Source organism: Panthera tigris, chromosome C1 (assembly GCF_018350195.1).
Source record: "Panthera tigris isolate Pti1 chromosome C1, P.tigris_Pti1_mat1.1, whole genome shotgun sequence".
Classification (NCBI taxonomy): domain Eukaryota; kingdom Metazoa; phylum Chordata; class Mammalia; order Carnivora; family Felidae; genus Panthera; species Panthera tigris.
Window position 1 is genome coordinate 99,693,503 of NC_056667.1, and position 22,608 is coordinate 99,716,110.

The 22,608-nt window shown below is 36.6% G+C and overlaps 1 protein-coding gene across 2 annotated transcripts in view; it reads left to right on the forward strand.

Moving 5' to 3' along the window:
- The window catches only part of MAN1A2 (mannosidase alpha class 1A member 2), a 175,834-nt gene that overhangs the window by 129,820 nt on the left and 23,406 nt on the right, over positions 1–22,608 (forward strand). For both annotated transcript variants that reach the window (XM_007075673.2, XM_042993842.1), the window contains exons 9-12: positions 5,175–5,290; positions 8,465–8,684; positions 14,033–14,205; positions 18,097–18,212. In XM_007075673.2, the coding sequence (XP_007075735.1) occupies positions 5,175–5,290; positions 8,465–8,684; positions 14,033–14,205; positions 18,097–18,212 (625 nt within the window). The remainder of the gene's footprint in view (positions 1–5,174; positions 5,291–8,464; positions 8,685–14,032; positions 14,206–18,096; positions 18,213–22,608) is intronic.

The window sequence follows — 22,608 nt, forward strand, 5'->3', positions numbered from 1 at the left end:
CAAATTAGCATAATGCATTCTGGCCTGGACTGTGTGAGTGAGTAGAAGCGAGAAAGGCACACCTAGAATATACTACAAGAGCACTACAAAAACCGTAACTGATCTAGTTCCAGAGAGGTTCAGAGTACATAAACTGTAAGTACATGTAATTGAATAATGAGTAAAAAGTAGAGCTAAAATCTAGGTATAAGATCGTTAAAGGGAACATGGGCTCCACTTAAAATTCTTATGCACCAGCTCATTCTGACATTTAATAGTAGGCATAACTACATAGCACTTCTTATTTTATTTTTAATTTTTTAATGCTTATTTATTTTCGAAAGAGAGAACAGGAGTGGGGGAGGGGCAGAGAGGAGACACAGGATCTGAAGCAGGCTCCAGGGTCTGAGCTGTCAGCACAGAGCCCGACACAGGGCTCAAACTCACAGACCATGAGATCATGACCTGAGCCAAAGTTGGACGCCCAACTGACTGAGCCACCCAGATGCCTTGAGCACTTCTTTTTAAAAAATTTAATGATTTCATTGAGAAGAAAGGTGAAAATTTTCCATATGGATGTTAATAACCCAGAATAAAGCCTCCCTTTATTCTGAAATTCAAGCAGATCCAATTTCACAACAAGTACCATTTTCCTGACTCTAAAGCAAAGCCTTGCACATAGCCCACCTTTCCTCAACTTAGCCTACACAGAAAGCATCCAGTCAGAATTCCCACTCAAGAGAGAGACCTTGTGACCAATAAGTCTGCTCAGTGAGAGAGTACCTACTGTTTGGTAGAGAAAAGCCCACACTAGCTACTGAGAACTTCATTCTTAAGTACAGATAAATAAATTATGGTTGATTGGTGCAGTGGGATATCAAACAGCAGTGCATACATATAGCCACATGGTTGAGTCTTAAGCATTGAGATCTGGAAGACTGATGCAAGAGAATATATGATACCTTTGTTAAACATACCAGTAGACAAAACTAAATAGTAGCAGATGAGAGAGGGTAGTAGATGATAGCCATGTAAAAAAAGTGACTACCCCAAAAGTCAAGATAGTGGTTCACCTTTGAGGATGTGGGAATTGTAATTGAGAAAGGATATGTGAAAGGCTTTTGGAGTACTGACATTCTTCTGAGTAGATATTATACAGATGTTCTCTATAATGAGCATAACATTTATGTTTTATATGCTTTTCTGTGCACATGTTAAATTTCACAGAAAAAAAAATCATTAAAGTCAAACAGGGATCCTAGAGGAAACTGAAGTAATTCTATAAATAAACATATCTGTTTATTTTGGAGAACTCTAAGAAGATGATGTGTTCATAAAATAAGAACAGGGTACATTGAAAAAGAAAGAATTAGAGGACAGAAAGGAGGTAAAAGGTATAATTGCTTACATTAAAAACCTCAGTGAGAGGACTAAAAGAAAAAATTGATTTTTTTTAAAAATCCCAGAATATAGAAACAAAGAGACTAATTTGAGAGAGAAGGGTAATATAAAATCAATCCAAGGGGTCCAATTTCCAACTAATGAGAGTTTCAGAAGAGAGAAACAAGCAAAACTGAAGAAAATAAACAATAGAAGAGAATTTTCTCAGAGCTGAAAGATACTAATCTTTAGCACAATGAATGTAGGAAAAAAATTAACCAGTATCAAAATGAAGATGTAAAGCTTGGGAAAATGAGTTGAGTGTGAGGAAGGGGGCATTAAGAGAGAACACCTTGAGCCTATAAAACAGCATCGCCAATGTTTCTCACTCATGATACTTGGTGTTACAGGACACTGGAACAGTACCTTTGAGAACCTCTGAGGGAAAATGATTTCCAACCTTGAATTTGATATCTTTATAAAATAAAATTAAGAAGCTCATAATAAAGCTACAATTCACATAGTCTTTCTTGGGAAATCATAGAAGAATATGATTCAGTACAACAGGCGTGAACTAAGACATAGTATTGAGGAAATAATGGGTTTAACTTAGGAAAGCAGGAAAAGAGAAGTCTGAAGGTGATAGCTTAGGAGGAAGGCCTCTAGGGTGATGAAATGCAGGAGTGACTCAGTGTAAGTGACATGACTAAGGGGATGGGAAAGAATAAAAATGGTGAGAGAAAAAGATAGGAGATGAAAGGAAGGCAACTAGAAAATCTGGGGGATGAAACCTAAAAGCTTTATGAGAAAGTCATGGTTACAATAAGAGGACAACTACAGTCAGGCATGTTTTTAAGCAGTTGATTGAAGTCTAAGACAAGACTGGGCAGCTGGTAAGATAGTAATGGTATCATTTGCTGAGTGAGTCCAGATGTTTTGACATAGCCACAAAATTGAGGTAGCAGTGTTGATGGGGATATTTTGTCATACTTGTTTGGATATAGCTGCTTTAAAATAGTTGCTTGCCAAATATAAAATGACTCCATTCTTGTTCATTAGCAAATAATGTACCTAAAAGGCATCCCTAAATCTTTCTCTGTCCTATATGTTCATTAAATATGAGGGACATTCCCTGTCTACTTAGTTTCATATTGTTTTAATATTTTATATGTTATCTTTAATGATTTCCAGTAACCATAAAATATTTAAATCTTTTAGAATTAATTTAGCATCTAAGTATAATTTATCCTCTCAGCCCATCATCATATATTACCATCATTATAAAATTCTTAAATGTAAGTGTGATGAGTATTGAGAACTATTAGAAATTCAATCGTGATTTTCTTGTGCAGTCCGAAGCTTAGAGTAAGGGATCGTTGTACCTGTCTTCTGTTCCCCTAAGTGTCTTCTCTGATACCCAAACACTTAATGCTGGAGACTGAGGAAGCCTCTGTAAGGCAGAGGGGTCCTTCTTCTAGACATTTAGATGGAAAACAAAGGAAATCATTAAGCTACCAAATCATTCTTGAGAGTATATGGCCGTTTTATGTGAACTTGACAAATCATTTAGTGATTGAGGTCAGAAAAATGGTTATCTTTGGAAGTTGGGTATTGATTGTGAGGGCCACATGAGGCAGATTTTTGGAATGCTGGAAATGCATTGTATTTTCATCTTGGTGGTGGATTTGTGGGTGTATACATACGTGAAATTCATCATGTGCACTAATGACTAGTGGGAAAAAAGTGAGAAAAGAGCATTTGAGATGCAGGCTACTGAAGGTACAAGCAAATTACTACAGTATTAGCAGACATGTTCTTGAAAGTGACTGGTGGCCTTCCCCCCATTTATTACTTTCTGTAACAAAACATGATTTAATTACACAAGTTACACGTAGTCCAGTAATACATAAGTATGCAAAGTAAAAACTGAAGGACTACTTTCTGAGATGTAATTACTCTGCACAGTTGTCTTCTCATACCTTTTCTATGTGGACAGTAATATTCTTTGAAAATACAAATTTTAGCAGTATCAAACTATATTATTCTGAAACTTGTCCTTCCCTTACTTAACAGCATATAATAGATATCCTTCAATATCTGGTACAGATTGCAGAGTCACTGATTCTGTTTAATGATTGCATGTTCTGTTACATATGTTTGTACTGTAATTTATGTAGCTACTTCTCTAGACTTTTGAAGTTATCTCATGTTTAATGAATATAGTGCTCTGATGAAGTGTTTGTTTTGTTTTTATATCTATACTTGTGTGTTTGTGCAAGTATTTGTTACAGGATAATTCCAGAAGTAGAAAGCCTGCTTAAATTTTGAAAGCTACTATAAAACTTCCCTCCATTCCCAGCAACTTTGAACCATAACTTTATCCACATTGGGCGTTAACAATTTTTAACATGTTTGCCAGGGTGCCTGGGTGGTTCAGTTGGTAAAGTGTCTGACTCTTGATCTCGGCTCAGGTCATGATCTCACTGTTTGTGAGATCGAGCCCTGCTGTCAGCCCAGAACCTGCTTGGAATTCTCTCTCTCCCTCTCTCTCTGCCCCTTCGCCGCTCTCACTTGCTCTCAAAATAAATAAACTTAAAAAAAATACTTTGAAAAATGTTTGCCAATTAAATCAACAAAATGAAACCTCGTTGTTTTAATTTGCTTTTCTCTGGTCACTGATGGAGTTGAACTTCTTTACGTTAATTATCAATTTGTGTTACTTTTTTTAAATTACTTGTGTGTGCTCGGTAGCAATTGTCCTTATTTAATTATCAGGCTTCTTTGTACAGGGCATTACCCCTTACTTCTGTTCTATGTGTTGCGTATATCTGTTCCTATTCTATTTCTTGCCTTACAGATTCATTTATGGTAGCTTGTACCATATATTGCTATAAATCTTTTTCTTTGTGGCTCCTTTGTTTTGCCAAAGAAGATCATTCGCTAAAGAAGGGCAGACATTTTATTATATTTTTTTCTGGTGTACTTACAGTTTTCTGTTTTACTGTTAAGTCATTAATCCACCACAAATTTATATTTATGAGCTACAGATAAAAACATTAATATGCATTTTCCCCCAAGCAGAAAGCCAGTTGTTCCACAAACCACCCAGGGGTCTGTCCTTTCCCCACAAAAGTAGAAAACCAGTGCTGGTACTCCATGAATGATTGACAGCTCGCAAAAGTATGCTATTTTTCTTTTCATGCAGGGGGGATATGTGTTTTTAAACAAAGCTTAAGAATGTAGGGCAGGGCTTGTCAAAAGTCAGGGATAAAAGAGTACGGTTGCCTTGGGAGTTATGATGTTGCCTTGGATAGGATTAAAAGTGCAGGGCATTATTACCAAGGAATTCTTGGACTTATTTTAATCTGCTGTCTATAGAATAGAAATCACCATTAACCACCCTATGGAAAAAATGGGCTCTTTTTGGTTAACATCAGATTTAGGTATATCTCATATTTAATCTTCTAGCTTGTATAGTTAAAGTCCTTATCATATGAAAGATAATTGTTTTCAGTTCTGGAAAAGCTTGGTTGTGTGACAGTGTACAAACTACATGGCTGAAGAAAAAGACTCCTAAATATGTGAAATACCTCATCCAGCAGGAAGAGACTTCTGGAAAATTGGGTACCCACGTAGAGGAGAGTGATGAGAGTATACTTTTGCTCAACTAAATTTGAAGTAGGCTGGAAGTGAGGCTGTCAGTATAATTTTAAATGACTGACCAGTAATAGTCATTATAATTGAGAAAGATTATTGAATTGCCTTCTGTCTTCTCTTTCCTCCACCTTCACCCTTCTCTTTTCCTTTTGTTACAGATCATACATCAGTTGGCGGGCTGGGAGACAGTTTTTATGAATACTTACTGAAAGCATGGTTGATGTCAGATAAAACAGACCATGAGGCAAGGAAAATGTATGATGATGCTATTGAGGTAATTCTTGTCACAATAGTTACCTGCTTAACATTCTGAATATATGCTGTTTCATAGTGACCAGTGAACACCTTACATGTGTTTTATTATATGCCCTCCCTATAGAGTTTTAGAATTTTAATATAAAAATCTTACATTGTTTTCATTTTGGGGGGCATTTTATTACTTTTTTCTTCTTCTAAATATAATTTTATTGTTGGGGCGCCTGGGTGGCTCAGTCGGTTGAGCATCCGACTTCGGTTCAGGTCATGATCTCACAGTCTGTGGGTTCGAGCCCCGCTTTGGGCTCTGTGCTGTCAGTTCAGAGCCTGGAGCCTGCTTCAGACTCTGTGTACCGCACCCCCCCCCCCCCCCGCCCCCTTCCCCACTCAGGCTCTGTCTCTGTCTCTCAAAAATGAATGAATAAACATTAAACATTAATGAATAAGCATTAAACAAATTTTTAAATATAATTTATTGTCAAGTTCACTAACGTACAGTGTATACAGTGTGCTCTTGGTTTTGGGAGTAGATTCCCATGATTCATTAAAGAAATTGTTGAAGAATTTAGTGTAACATATTTATGTATGGAAACTTAATTACATTTAGTTATTATCTACACAGACTGAAAAAACTTCTGACATCACATATACATTTCCATAAACATTTCTTCTTTCAAATGACATTGAACCTACACATGGAAAGCCTTATGGATAAATACCAAGGGCAAAACACTTATCTAGTACTTTCCACATGCCAGGTGCTGTTGTAACCCCTTTTATGTATATGAAAGCAAATAATCTTTACTATCATTTTACACATGAGGACCTTACGGCACAAAGAGGTTGAATAATTGCTGACAGTCACATATCTAGTATGTGATGGAGCCTGGAACTGAACAGTCTGGCTCCAGGGCCTGTGCTTTTAACCACTTGACTGTTTCATATTTATGTAACCTTTCACCACAGTGTTGTGACAGCTTAAAATTGGAACAGGTTTCAGTCTTGCAAGCACTTGTATGCGATATTACCAAGCAAAAACTGTGAGATAGAGAAGTGTGTTAACCACTTAAGTTACTTGCTTTCTGATCCACTATAACCTCATAACCCTTTAGTGATTTTAATCAATTTTTAAAGTTACATATAAACATTTCTTTTAATTTGTTACTCATTTATTTTTAATGAAGTATTGTCGACACATTATGTGTCATTAATTTTCAGGTATAAAACAGTGATTTGACAAGTCGGTACATAATGCTATGCTCACCATTGACCTTTATCGCTCCTTTTATCCCTGTGACTTACTCATTCCATGACTGGAAGCCTATATCTGACTCTTCTTCACCCATTTTGCCCATCCTTCTCTCCCCTTATTCCTGATATTCTTGAGTTTTATTTTTTCTCCTTTTTTTTTTTTTCTTTTTGGATCAAAGCTGTTTGTGATTTTCAAAGAGACACATTTAGGCTTTGTTGATTGTATATATATCTCATATATATTAACACTATTCAGAGTTACAGTTGTTTTGTTTTTAAAGTAAAGCAAAAATCTTATCCTTTCTATATCCTTACTTTTTAGGGAACTAATTTCCTGTAGTTGTTTAACTCAGAGGAGTTAAACTAATACTTGACATATAGTGTTCTTTCCATTGTGGGCAGTCAATAAATGTTTCTTGAGGAGGCATTTACTGGTGCCTTACATGTAGAAAACGTGCTAGATGCCACGAGGCTCACAAAGATAAAAAACATTGTCCTTGCACTCGAAAAACTAACCTTTTTGTGCCTCAGTGTACTGTGGTTAAAAGAACAACAAAAACTTGTAAATCAAGCATTTATTGACTGTAAGCTACATTTAACAGGCCTTGTGAAGTATAACATGACGAATAAGGCATACTCCTTATAGTTCTGAAACAAACCTCATCATTATAAAGAATACACAATAGATTTTTCCAAAGCTGTTATTGAACTTGTCAGAGAACAATCTACAAACATGTGGGTTAATTCTTTTATTCCTCGTTATTGTCAGGAAAGTATATTTTCTAATTAGATGTAATACTTTTTACCTTTTCACCAAAGAGAACTGAATTTATGAAGTTATACTTTTCCATAGAAGTATCACTAAAGGTAGAAAATTAATTTATAGCCCCATTTAGCAAAGTCTGAGAACATAGTCCAAAGGAACAAAGCTCTTAGAAATCTCATTTTTTTAATGTTTATTTATTTTTGAGAGAGAGAGACCAGACAGGGAACGAGCAGGGGAGGGACAGAGAGAGACACACACACACAAAATCCGGAGCAGATTCCAGGCTCTGAGCTGTGAGCACAAAGCCCAACGCGGGGCTTGAACCCACGAATCATGAGATCATGACCTGAGCTCAAGTCAGGCACCCAACCGACTGAACTACCTAGGTGCCCCAAAAATCCCATTTTTAAAGTTAAATGTGATTGTTGGACTCTATTTTATGTTACATTCAAGTTTAATACAAAATATTTTTCTTGCCATCCCTACATCTTGTGAGTAAAATTGACATTCCAGTAGGATGGACTGTGTTTGTCACTTGGTCTCTCATAGCCATGGCACAACACCCAAAATAAGTGCCTAAGTTGGCAAAGTAAGGGGCTACGGAGTTAAGTTTGAACGTTTAACTAGTTTTGTAAGCTTTATAACTTATAAGATGCCTCATCTACTAGTACCTTCTTAAAGTACTTTGACAAGAGATATAGTTATATGGAAAAGGAGAAACCATTTTAACTGTCAAAATCCTATTTTTAGATTAACTTAGATATTCTTCGTCTTCAGGTTTATTGTATGAAATAGAAAATAAATTGGTAGAGTCTTTTGGGTTAAACATTATATAACTATATTAATTTATTTCTATTCATGATCTCAATTGATTATTATGAATTCCATTTAGCTCAAGAAGAAAAAAACCTATAATACAGGTGGTGTGTTGAAAGGTAGTCTTTAGGCCAGTCTTCCCTCTTCCACCTTGTCTTTGTCGTAGTAGTGATGGGGTATTTGTTCAAGATTATATGCAACTTGTTTACTCTCCAAAACTTACTATAAATTAACTCTTCCGGCTTGGGAAAGTTACCAGTTTGTAGAATATCCTATTACCAAGGTTTTATGATAAGTAGAAGGATGTAGTAACACTAACACTTTGCTTCTAAAATTTTAACTATCTTCTCTTTCTCGTAGGCTATAGAGAAACATCTTATTAAGAAGTCCCGAGGAGGTCTCACCTTTATTGGAGAGTGGAAAAATGGGCACTTAGAAAAGAAGATGGGGCATTTGGCCTGTTTTGCTGGGGGAATGTTTGCACTAGGAGCAGATGGTTCCAGAATGGATAAAGCTGGTCATTATTTAGAGCTAGGGGCAGAAATTGCACGTACATGTCATGAGTCATATGACAGAACTGGTAAGAGTATTAATAACACTAACTACTTAGACTAAAATAACCTCTAAGTTAAAAATATGTCCAGAAATTAGAAGGAAAATATATGGGCAGTTTTCACTTTAAAATAGGTTATTCTAACACAGTAAATCATTTTCTTAAGACCTTGAATTTTTAATTCTGGAAATGTATTCCTGAATCATTTTTTTCAATTCTGAATTCTACTACTGACTGTTAATAAAGATTTTGAAGAAATTGTTTTAGTGACAAGAGGCGGGGATGACAAATGACATTTGGGGATGTATGGGATTACATTATTTAGTATAGTAAGAATCCATTTTAGCCATTCATTTCAGCTTCTGTAGGACTAGTTACTTAAAAGAACACAAAACCTGATTTAGATTACTGGCTTGTCTATACTCTTGTGAAAATAAGAGTGACCAAAAGATAATAGTAGTTATTTGAATGTGTAATTGTTATTCTAGGTATCTAGTAGTCTCTTAGTCAGTTTACCAGTAATTTTAGAGTTGATTGTGCGTTCAACTAAAAAGATCCTCTGTATTGCTTTAGGCACATATGTAATATTTTGGGGCTTCAGTGTCCTTACCTGAAAAATGAGTTGGTTTTCAGTGGTGAAAAAAATTGGTTCTTGGGGGTGAAAAAAAATCTTTTTTTCTTTTTTTGTATACAGTCATAGATACAGTCATTTATATACAGTCATAGATAAACAGTGTATATTTATTATTAAAATTTCACAGAGAGAGAAGACAATTAGGTTTTTTATTTATTTTTTTATTAAAAAAAGAGAACATGAGCAGGAGAGGGGCAGAGAGAGAAGGAGACACAGATTCCAAAGTAGGCTCCAGGCTCTGAGCTGTCACCACAGATCCCGCTAAGGAGCTCAAACTCACAAACATGAGATTGTGACCTGAGCGAAAGTCCAACGTTTAACAGACTGAGCCACCCAGGTGCCCCAACAATTAGGTTTTTAGAAATCCTGAAAAAGGACTGAGAAATACTGAAGTACACCTTCCAAGATTTTTTTCTGGTTTTAAAAATGTGTTTCTATATGAAATAATGGACAATGAGTTCCCAGAAAAAGTAAACACTAGTAATTTCTATTTGTGATTTCAGAAATTGAATTGTTGCTTTTATTAAATAACTGAATTTCCATCTTAGGGTTACTGTGCCATCAGGTACTATGACACAGGTGTGACTGGCTTAAAATTTATCCTAGTTCATTTTAGTTCAGGTTAGTTCAGGTTGTTTTTATATAATGAGGAATTGAACTTATGGTGAAATTGACCCTTCAGTTCTCTCACTAAGTAAGGCAGGGATTCCATTTCTTGACAAACTACAACTAAGTCAAAAGGACATTGAAGTAGAAGTTATTTTAGGGTGGTTTAGTGTTGGTATGTAGTACGTAGAAAGTCAGTGATCTAAGTTATAAATAGAAGCTAAATTATATTATGTTAATAATATAGAGTGTCAAATATATATTTAAAATGCAGCTAAAATTAGTAAAACATTGAGGACCACTATGGATATTCAGTGTATGTACTAGGACCCATGATAACAAGACTTATTATGCAGGTCTCGGCCACAAATCCACTAATAGATATAAAACAGTAGGATTTCATACAGACGTATTAAAAATGTGACATGCTGTAGTTAGTATAATTAATCATTCACTCCATTAAACATGGAGCACCTATTATGTGCCAAGCGTTATGCTAGATGCTTACAGGTGGAATTGTGAATAAGACCTGTCCCTTGCCTTTGAGAAGTCCATAGAATACCAGAGTTATGAGAGGATTCCCTGACTTTCACATTTTGTAATGACATTGCTGATGCTGATATGAAATACTGTGATATTATAGAAAGAAAATGTGGCCTAGGATTCAAAAATCCCATGTTCCACTATTTATTATCTATGAACCTTAGGCAAGTCATTTAACCTGCCTAAGTCTCAGGTGCTCCATCTGCAAAACAATGGGATAACAATACCTATCCTGTCTTCCTCAGAATGCTGTTGTGAGTATAAATGGAATTTTAAACCATCCAGTCTATTGTTGTTGCTGTCATACTTGTTCTGATTGTCATTCTCACATTGCAAGTCAATGAACCTGTGGCCCTCTTTGCCATGGTATGCCCAAAAAGATTACTCTTTGATTTGTGTCCTGTATTTTCAAGTCTTTCACTGTTTTTACTCATCTTTAATCTCAGTTTAGATCCTTGAATTAAAAGGCAAGATTCTAGTGTTGCTTCCTTCCCACTTGGTTATTATATCTTATGTGTTTTGGTATAGCTGTGCTGTATTTTTGGCCACCTTGTTTAAAAATACCTGTTCACTTCTTAGCAGTTATTTCAGCTAAATTCACACAATAATTACTTTGGAATTTCACTTTCATTTGTTGTTGGAATTAGAATTAATGTTAATTCAAAGTTTGGTAATCTTTATATATTCTGCCTTATGGATGAGCATGGCCTGCAGCTTAATAATTTAGCTGGGTTTGTAGGAAACATTTCTCAGTCTGTTCGTGAAACTGAACAGTAACTTAGTTTAGTTTCAGACAACATTGTTTTAGCTTATTCTGAGGTATAATGCAGAATTGGTGCCAAACAAGATGGCAGACTTTCAAAACATAGTACTATTCTTTCTTTTCTAGGTTTCTAGATTTAAAAAAAAAAAAAACTACTGAACATCAGTAAAATGACTTTTATTTAATTTACTTCTTATGGAAATTGGATAAGATCTTCCCTAGACCACGTACTATCACATCTGGGGGAAATTTTAATATTTGGATACATTTAACATATCCAATGGAAAAGAGATCCATTGGACATGAGTTTTAGACATACTTTAAGAGTTTCTTCAACTATTTTTTTCCTTAGAAGGAAGTTAATAGGAGGGAAATAGTTTAAGTTCTTCCCTTATTATTAAGTTACTCAAACTGTAGTCAAATTGCCTGTCCCAGAATATTCCTTATGCTTTTTTATTTTTTTCTTGTATTTATTTTGTTGACCTGAGTATGCTTATTTTTCCTGAGATCTCTACAGATTCTACATATCTGGAAGAATCTTATGACTTGCAGACTAATCTGTGCCTTCTTGAAATGTACTTTTTAGTGTCTTACTGTTGACCTTTGTCATATTTGACATTTTACTTTAATTTTTTTTTTATTTGTGCATATCTCTTTCCTTTGCCTACATTAGATGATTTTTGCATCCTCTTAGAGTTCTTTTTGTATCCCAGCACTAAATTATTTATGGTTTCAACTCAATTTTTACTTGTTGGAAATGAAGTATCAAATGTAAGTGGGAAATTAAAGGTAGAAAATAGAAATTAAATGCAAGATAGATTGTTAGGAAATTATTTTTTACGTTTCTTAAAACAGCACTAAGAAATGATGCCTTAGAAACATGAAAACCAGCGATTTGACCAGAGTAATGGATGTAATGTGTGTATAATTTGGGCTTGTACATTTTTATTTGCCAACTCCTCACAAAACAGATATGTTCTCTCTCTGGTGTGCTTTATTAGTGAATTTATGAATGACCAATAAGTGAGACATAATTTTTAGTGAGAAGTTAAAAATATTAGTTCCATGCAGCCAATTTCTACTTCAAATTCAGGCAATATTATCATTACAGAAGTTATCTAATTTAAAGTTAGCCTTAAGATTAACATTTAAAAATTCCATTTAATCAATTCTTAGCACTCAGTCTTTGAGAAAGGAAAGACATAAGAAATTCAGATCAAATGACTTCCTGTACTTGTATTAGATGTACAAGTATTAGATGCATCATTAGGATGTTTGACTTTTATAGTCATTTTAAAAGCATTTATTAAAATGCCAAATCATATTTGATCGTATGCTGACCTTGTCAATAAGCTGGATAGAAGTTCTCTAACAAAAAATACTGAGGATTTGTTGGTTAGTCCTAATCTCAGATCCCATTGAGGAGCTGGTCAAAGCTTTATGTGCACACAGAGTTTTGCATACAATTTCAGAGGCTTCTCAGCACAACACAACACAACACAACACACCACAACACAACACAACACAACACAATGTCTTCTTCTTTCAGAGCCCGCCAGAGATAGAATTCATGACCTTCAGGTTGAAGTCCTGTGCTTGAGTTCTACTTTAGTTCTCTAAGACTTAGCAATACACTTTACTGGATCACATGTTTTGCTTTCAGTAGAATTATCTACCATTGGTACAATGTTTTTTGGTTTTGTGTTTTCTCTTGGGAGTGGTAGATGGTGAGAAAGACTGTTTTTCACAATTGTATGTGATTATTTAGAGCTTACGTTGTCTCCCTTGTAAGGCTGAAATTTGGCCACAGCAACACATGTCATGACAGCAACTATGGCATGATTCTGTTTATGGTCTACCAGCATTATCATTCTTATTTTACCTTTTCTTTTCTGAGAAAATATAAAAATTTCCAGCATTTTTTGAAAGATTAGAGACCTTGAAACTGTTTGCCACCAATAAACGGAAAGAATGACCGCTGAGAGTGGTAATTGTGTGTGACTCCAGCATCCCAATGGAAGATGACTTTATATTGGCCAAAGTTAGGGTGCTAGGCGTGATTAGAAAGAGGTGATTAAAAAGACTTTCATGTAGTTCTTTATTCTAGCCTGAGTGGAAATCGTATCATTCACAGAATAGTATGTAGCGTTGAAATATATGTGTAATGGCGGTATTTGATTCAAACTGATCAGTGAGCACCACAGGTAAAATTCTTGGTGATTGGCAATTTGAATCTCTTTCTTGCTATATATACAGAGGCTATAGGATAAGAGAGTTTATTTTTAAAACTGGTTTAAGTTTTAAAATATATTGCATTTTGTATACTATAGTATGCTTGAAGAGTATATAACTTACATCTAAATCTAATTCAAGATCTGAGCTCTTCAGTGTTTTCCTATATATGTGTGTTATATTAAAAGGACTTTAAAATTGTCTTGACTTTTAAAAAAATAGTTCTGTACAATACAGTTATCTGTCTCATTTTATTTTGGAACAAAACAGATTATGTAATGTGCTTACATCTAGCTTTGCATTTGTTTCCAGAGGATTACTAGACTTGTCAGTATAGTTAGATTCAGCAGTATGTTGATGAACGTTATGTATGAGAAATATTTCGTGTCAGGATAGTAGGAATATTTGTAAGTCTATTACAAGAAAACCAAATGTAGATCTTTTAAAGTCACTGGTTTTGCAAAACAGCAAGAATAAAAATAAAACAAAATGGAACTAACTTTACATTATACCCCATGTTTTGGGGGGAGAGAGAAGCTCTAGTGAACAAACACAAGTGGCTTATTGTGCTCATTTCTTTCTTTGGTCACGTTACAGCATTAAAGCTGGGTCCTGAGTCGTTCAAATTTGATGGTGCGGTAGAGGCTGTGGCCGTCCGGCAGGCTGAAAAGTATTACATCCTCCGTCCAGAAGTAATTGAAACCTATTGGTACCTATGGCGATTCACTCACGATCCAAGATACAGGCAGTGGGGCTGGGAAGCAGCACTGGTAAATAAGCCAATATTTCATTTTATGTGCGTGAGCGCTAAATCAAGCTTTCCCATCGTGCCATCCGTGTTGCCTCATGTTCGGTAACCATAGTGTTCCTGCCATTTATGTGATGGAAAAACTCTGTGACTCGATTTCTAAGTTTCTTAAGCAATAGAAGGAAAATCCGATTTAGTTCTTGAATAAAACTATTTTCCTATGGGTGTGCACTCATTCTTCTTCTTGAATAACTATAAAGTGTCATTTAAAAGGCATTGTGAGTTTCAGTATGATTATATAGTTTCTGTCCTTGACAATTAATCCTTAACCCTAGGGGGAGAAAAAGAAAATCGTAAAATTGCCCAGACTTACAATTACCTGCGTAGATTACCCTCTATTTCGCTTGTGTTCCAGGTAATTTCTTAGTAACCACCAAATGAAGAATCAGTGAATTGTTAAAATTTTTCTAGGTTGAAAGACTTTATTTACGTATCTATTTATGAGAAAATTTTAATGGTTAGTAAGTAAAGGAAGCAAGCAGTTTATTCCTAAAAGACTAGCCTTTCAGAGAACAAGGTGGCTATCAGTACCTGGGGAGGAAGAAAAATATTAGTCTTCTCATGAAAGTATAGCTTATTCCCAGGAGTGAGGGAGCATTTATTGTCTGAGATATGCTAATTGTGATAAATAGCACTAATTATGATGAATGTGCAGCCTAGATGACATTGTAGGTGAGATAAGTAGTGTCAGTAACTTGCTCAAGTAAGAATGGGCAAGATAGGTTTTCCGGCAGAATGTAGACCAGTTTATGTAAAAAGAAGGTTTCACAGTGGCCACCAGAGGGAGTGAAGTTTGGAGCCGTTATGTAGATGGTCTTACATGCCAGATCAAGGGATGTGTCCTTTACCCAGTGGTTCAGGAATAACACACACACACACCCACACACACCCACACCCACACACACACACACACACACACACACACACACACACACTCACTCACTCACAGCTAGACCCCTCTCCCAGTTACTACATAAGTGTTTCTCATACAGGAGGTGGAGATAGAAAGTCTAGACCCCTCTCCCAGTTACTACATAAGTGTTTCTCATACAGGAGGTGGAGATAGAAAGTCCTTGGCCTGTCTAAACAGCCTGTCAGATCTTTTTCCTCACCATGTCCTGCCCACCAAGACCAACTAACTGGAAGAGTCCATTCTAGGATTACTAAACGTTTTTTAAAGAGAAAGGAGCCACTAAAGGCTATTTAGTGGGGAGTGACCAAACAAAGGCTCTGATTATAAGCTGCAAATTGCTGGATTTGGGAGACCGCTGCCAGTGATCTAGGAGCAGTGTGATAAAGACTTGCACTACAGTGAGGGCACTTCTGTGTCATTTGTCATTCAGACCTGGATAGTCTTTGCGGAGTTTAACAAAAAGAACATTAGCGGAGACAGGTGGTTACATTGAACGGGAAGGGATGCTGCATTTGTTGATGCTGCTTTTCACTGGCCTCTTACTTCCAGAATTGGGATCATAACTGCTGGTGAAATTCTCTTTACAGAGTCCTGCCACAGTTGGGAAGACAACCAACTGTTGTCACAGTGGTTCGAGAATAGGACACACACACTTGTGTGGATAGCAGTGGCTTACTAATGCTCATGTACATTAAGCAATATTGTATATGCGAGAAATAGGTAAAGCAACCCTGCGATGTCTGACTTGAATGTCTCCTAATATTTAATGATTCTTATTGAGAGGAATAAGAAAGATTTATCTGAATCACGTGGGGCAGCAGAGTGGGGGGTGGTGGCAGAAACCTGTCCACTCAGTGAGAAACACTATAGGATAATCTATCCTTTTCTTCAGGTTCTTTTTTCCTGTGCACCTTCTTAAAGTATGGCCCTACTCTGTCTATTAAAAAGAGGTTCCACGAGCTCAGGCTTTAACCTAAGTCTGTCGAATGACAGGAGTTAGAATGTTGTTTTTACAGTCTAGATAGACACACAAACTCCAAGTATAGAGAACAAGAACTGAAATAATTACACTTTAAATTCAAGGTTCAGAAGTATGCCATGATGCAGAAAAGGGGGGCAAAGACAAAAGAGGACGAGTCACCTCTTAAATAGAAATTGCTTTCTTCCCTATCACTGGCCTCCCTGTTGGGTGTGAAGAAGGTAAAAGGAAGACAGGCTGAGACTGAAGAATGGTATCTCGTATGTCTTCTGTAGCCTTAGCTATTCCAGTCACATCTTCAAACTTCCAAACTTGAATATATTTGCATGAAAACTTGCCTCCAAGAAATGACTCTAAATGGCTTAAAGATTAGTCATGCCTCCCTGCTACTTTCTCAGTATCCTTAAACTGCTCTGATGGTTTTCTGGTGGTAAAGACACATGATCATTGCGCAGAATGTGGCATTTAAAAACTCTTGAATTCAAAATACATTTAAAATATTTAGATCGAAAAAAGCCCCAAACTGTTTGGTAAGAAGACTTTTAAAACCAGCTGTAATTAAAATGGAATTATATAAAAACGAACAGCTTGATTAAATAAAAACTTTCAGTGTTAATTAGCTTTTCATTAGAAAGGAGAGAGACCAGAAGAATAAGAAAATTAGCAAGACTAGGAACAAAAAGCCATGGCAGTAATGATGAAATAACTATACCTTCATTAGACAGTATCTCAGGGTTAGGTAGAAAAAGAAAAGAACCACGTATAATTCAACTTCTCATGAATGGCTTAATTTTAGAGTATGATATACACCTGCATAAGCAGGATATTTGGTTGCTCTGAATTAAAGACAGGGTTTGGAGGGGCACCTGGGTGGCTCAGTCAGTTAAGCGTCTGACTCTTGATTTCAGCTCAGGTCATGATCTCACGGTTCCTAAGATCGAGCCCTGTGACAGCACAGAGCCTGCTTGGATTCTCTCTCTCCCTCTCTCTCTGCACCCCCCCCCACTTGTGTGTGCTCTCTTGCTCACTGCCTCAAAATAAAGAAACTTTTTAAGAAAACAGGGTTTTGAATGGGTTCTCTCTCTCTCAAACTTAAAAAAAAACAGGGTTTTGAATGGATTCCATTGGATTGAGTATATTTTATTTAGGCACGTTCAAAAGCTGCAAGAGATATAAATTAAGAGTTTTAGCTCCGAGTTGGACAGCAGAGCGCAGTAGTTAGCAATAATGTAGAGCAACTCACCCTTTGCCTTAGTTTTCCTGTGGGAAAAGTGGAGCCTCCTAAGACAACCTCACGGGTTGTTGGGAGATTTCAATGATACATGTGAAGCTCTTAGAAGAGCCTTGACTTGGAGCAAATACATCCTAATGGTTGGCTCTTAACATGGTAATTCTTGTTGTAGTGGGTATGTGGATGGCTGCTTCCTGCCAGTTGGTACCACCTGTAATGTCTAACTGCTAGGATTGTAATGTAGCATCTGTCACGTAGTATGTTTGCAGTAAATATTACCTCCTTGCTTATTACTATGGAGAGCAGAGCTCTTAGGTAATACTTTTCTTTAAGCTTGTTTTGGGTGGTTTATCCTTAGAAGTGAAAAAATTCCCTTTGAAAAGTTTAATTCAGACTGACCGCCCTTGATTTGTTAGAATTAATGAGGTTTTATTATGCCAGACCGGTCTCTAATTCAGTGTGAATAGCTCAAACTTGACTTTCCTCAGTTAGGAAAATAGAAGATGCTTTTAAAAGATTGAAGAGTTTTGGAGGGGGAAAAGTTCCACAGGAAACAGATTCCTCCGTTAATTTTTCCAGTGTGAGAATATTCCCATTCAGTAATAAGTTTTCTTCTTAACCTGTCAAATCCTCAGATAGATCTTTGTGAACTTTTGACTGGGGTTCCTTAATTTGTCCCCAAGACGTGAAATTGTGTGGAATTGATTCTTTTGTCTGGTCTCTCTCACAGGCTATTGAGAAGTATTGCCGAGTGAGTGGCGGGTTTTCCGGGGTGAAGGACGTGTATTCGTCTACTCCTACCCACGACGACGTGCAGCAGAGTTTCTTTCTCGCTGAGACATTGAAGTAAGTGGATGCCTTTAAATACTCTGTTTTTACTGTAGGCAGGTGTCGCTGCGTGGTCTCTGCTTGAGGAGTTACGACTGGTGGCCTGTGACACCAGATTCTATTACAAATATCTTTTTCTGTAATCGGGTCTTAAATTGTTAGCTGCATCTCCAGAAGAATGACTTAAACTATGAGGTAGATATTTTGTCCACTAAGAGTTGAGTACCTTTGCTTTGTCCTCGGCTCTGTGGGACGCGTTAGAATCACCTGAAAGACTCCTGAAAGCATCGGTAACGAGGCTGCAACCGCACAGTTTCTCCTGTGGTGGACCTAGTGCAGGACCTGAGAATTTGCGTTTTCTGGCAAACTCCCCGCTGACCCTGGTCCTGCTGGTCCTGGGACTGCACCTGAACCCCCTGCTCGCACTAACGAAGTCCGTTAGGAATAATAATGGAGTTGTGATGGTACTAGAGGGTATATGACCACAGTCATCCCTCCTCTCTGTAAGGGTTCCTGTAAAGATACACGTAAAAGGAACAGTGGAAAAGAAAGACCACTGTTGTTTGGGCTTGTACTCAGAACTCCAGGCAGAGCTCCAGAAACTGACACCTTACATGTGTCCTCTTCCCTGCGGATCTCCCAAGTAAATCTCTTTTGATACCCTCTCGTACATTTCATATTTCTATTTCCTGTGTGTCTGTACCTGAGTGCCTCAGAAACAAACTTCATTTGTTCAAAAAAAAAAAAAAAAAGTTTATTTCCAGGCATTGTTCAGGCTAATTGTGGATGTATCAGCAGACAAAAAGGACAAAAATCCCTACCCTCCTGGAGTCTGCGTTCTAGTCTACTTCTGGCGTATGTGTTGGGACATTACAATTGAAATGTACCTATCGCAGACTAAGTTTCTGATCTCAAATGGCCATCTTATTCTGGTTTTTCCTTTAGTGTCCCTAGCACTCTTATTTTCCCACCTTTTCTTCATGTACATTATAAACTTATTTCTTTTTTCTCTAATATATCATTAACTCTCCACGATTCGTGTTACATTGTTTCTTTATTTTGCCCCCTCCTTTCCCTGTCTGTGACTGATCCTAATCCAAACCCTAACTGCTGCTGATGGTTTAGAACATCTGCTCAGTAGTCAGCCCCCTGGCCTCTGGTCCTTCCTTGTTGGGCTCACCCTGCATGGTTAGACTGGGACCATGTGAGGTAGAGCACTGGGTGAGAAGACAAAACCACAGCAGCTTTAGTTACACACTTGCTGTAAGCTGGGAGAGTGTGTCAGAATAAAGTTTCTTTGCTTTCAGTTTTCATAGCCATAAACGGTGGAATGTGACCCAAATTATCTAAGATCTCTTATTTTTTTTTTTTTTTTGACCAGGAAATTTTAAGGATGGCACAGTGACTATTTGTGTATCCTTTACCTAGATTTACCTTTTGTTAATTTCTGCCATATTCCTCTACCCCTGTGTATATATGTGTCCATGTACACATTCACAGCTTTACTTATTTTTGAAAATAAATTTACTTGCACTATAATTTGAGAGTTACTCACCAGCATTCTGATACTTACCTAACACAAGAGTTTGCAGGAAAAGGGAATAATTCTGTATCATCACAGTACAGTTATCACGTTTGTGAAACTTAACATTCATACAACACTGGTGTGTAATATGCAGTCCATTTTCAGATTTCTCAGTTGTTCTCATAATGTACTTTCAACTATTTATTTGTTTATTAAACTGTATTTATTTATTTTGAGAAAGAGCATGTGTGTGAGTGGGGGAGGGGCAGAGGGAGAGGGAGAGAGAGAATCCCAAGCAGACTCTGTGCTAACAGCTCGAATTCACTAACTGTGAGATCATGACCCGAGCCAAAATCAAGAGTTGGACGCTTAAACCGACTGAGCCACCAACACACCCCTATAGCTCTTTATTTTTAACCCCAGTGCAGGATTCAATAAAGGATCCCTCTTGTTGCATTTGATCGTCATGTCTCTTTAGTTTTCTTTAACCTAGACCCAGGGTCTCTTGTTTTGCTTCTGTCTTTTATGACATTGACATAAGTATTCAGGCTAGTTGCTCTGGGGAATGTCCCTCAGTTTAGATAGTTACGATTGTTTCCTCATGGTCAGATTTAGGTTAAACTTTTTTGGCATGAATATTATATATACGATGTGTCCACGTTGCACCCTGTAAAGAGGCACGTGGTAATGGGTTAGCCCATTATTGGTGATTCTAAGTTTGATCATAAGGTTAGATTTAATTATAAGGTCAGTGATAACTCAGACTGGGTGAATATTCTTTTACCAGTAGTCTTTGGCTCAGTGTTATTAGCATCATGCTCAATGAATTATTACTATAGCAGTGGTAAAATGCTAATTTTGAGGCTTCTTCAAGTCTTAAAAAGAAATTGCTTGATTTTCAACGTGTATAACCTGTTTCTTCGTGTCACTGTCCTCCTCAAAAGCTACAGTGATTCATTCATCTCTAGCTTCATTCCTAATTTATTTTACTATAGATTCTATCCTTAAATCAACCTAATCTATAGCCGTATATATATACATACACATACACACACACGTATATACTCCCTTGCATTTTATTGTCTATTTCATGTTTTATTGGCTCTGATGGGAATGCCTTTACCATTTCTATCAATTAATGTCCCTCTCTTATTTCTAAATTGAGTTCAGATCTCCCTTCTTGCAGATTGGCTTTCATAATTAATTCTCAGATTCCTCTTCAGTGTCCCCATTAGGACATGAGATGGAGTTGCAAATATGTGGCATGCTGCCTTTCCCCTTCCAGTTACGTATATGGAATATTACCAGCTGACCTTGGTACTTTCCACTGCCAAGTTCGGGAAGAATCCTTCTCAACACAGCACTCTAGGTAACCAGTTATATATATAATTTGCATATATATGTATATGTATATGTATATGTATATGTATATGTATATGTATATGTACATACATATATATATACATATATATATAATTGCCACAATACTCACTTTCAGAAAAACACATATACGTTTTTGAATCAATAAAAGTGAAAAGGGTGAGACAATAATCATTCAGATAATTATAACAAAATCTAGGCTAAGGAATTATCACAGTTGAGTACTACATCAGCACTGAGCCTCCTGGTAGCAAAAAGGAAGCATCTTGCTCAGTGTCATTTTCATCTTTGTGAGTTGGGAGAACATATGACTTTGACAAATGAGACCAATTTTTTCTTACTGCTAAATTATAAGATGACCTAATTTCATAGCTTGTTATTAAGTACTGAACTATTAGATGAACCACATAAAAATGCCCTTTTTAAAAGTCAACAACAGTGAAATACTGGCAGTTTTATAGGGCTCATCCTAGTACATAATGGCAGATATCTTCAAACAGTGACGTTTTATAGAAGATGCAAAACTCTTAATGTGACTTATTCTTTATAAAAACTGATGGCATAATGTAGAATGCATTTGAATCAAGACATTTCTGTGAAGACTAATGTAGTTGTAGGTTTATATTTTTCTTACTATTAAGATAGAGCTTGAAACTCTATAGAGGAATGAAGATTAGTATGACTTCATAGATTTTTCTCAAATACCAATTAATTTAAACAGGCTTTTATCAGAAGCTGAGTAGCTGTTAACTGAAGATTGTATATTCTATCAAGCGGTTCATATTTATTGTCCATTCATTAAAGGGCAATAATCTGTGTGTTTTGGCTATCAGAGATGGCAACTGATTGGCTTGGGAGCAGCAGAGTTAAATGTAATAGCATGTGTTCTTGACCTAGTTGAGGGCTGTTTTACCTTTTACATATTATTGTCCTACAGCTATAGCTACACATTTTTCTCCAGAAGGTAAAATGCTGTGTCCTCTGTTTCTTTTGTTTGCCTCAGTAGTTGCCAATATGTTTATTTCTATAGCATACATACTGATGGCATGATAAAAACTATGTGATGAGCAAGGTCAGGGATAGATTCCTTCGAGGCCTCTTTCCTTAAAACTCTAAGATTCTAACAGAGGAAATAAAACACATACAGGTTTGCAAAAAATGTTAAATATAGTTAAGTGTACAAGAGAAATGTTAATAAAGTGAGCAGTCCTCCAGAGGAGGAAGTGTTTACTTAACCTAGAAAGCAGAAAGGAAGACTTCATGGAGGTGGTGGCATTTAAACCAGACTTGAAGGCAAAATGGGTAGAGTAGGATGACTTAGTATTCGGGGAATAGCTGTAAGGCAGACAGTGACATATAAAGGATAAGATTCAGGTGCTCTAGAGGGTGTAATTGACAAGTGCTAGTATCTTACTAGATATAGGGAGATCCAGAAAGAAGGAAGAGTAGGAGATAACATTTCAGTTTTCAGTGTGGGTAACTGTAAGGATTATGACACCCAGTTGCAAG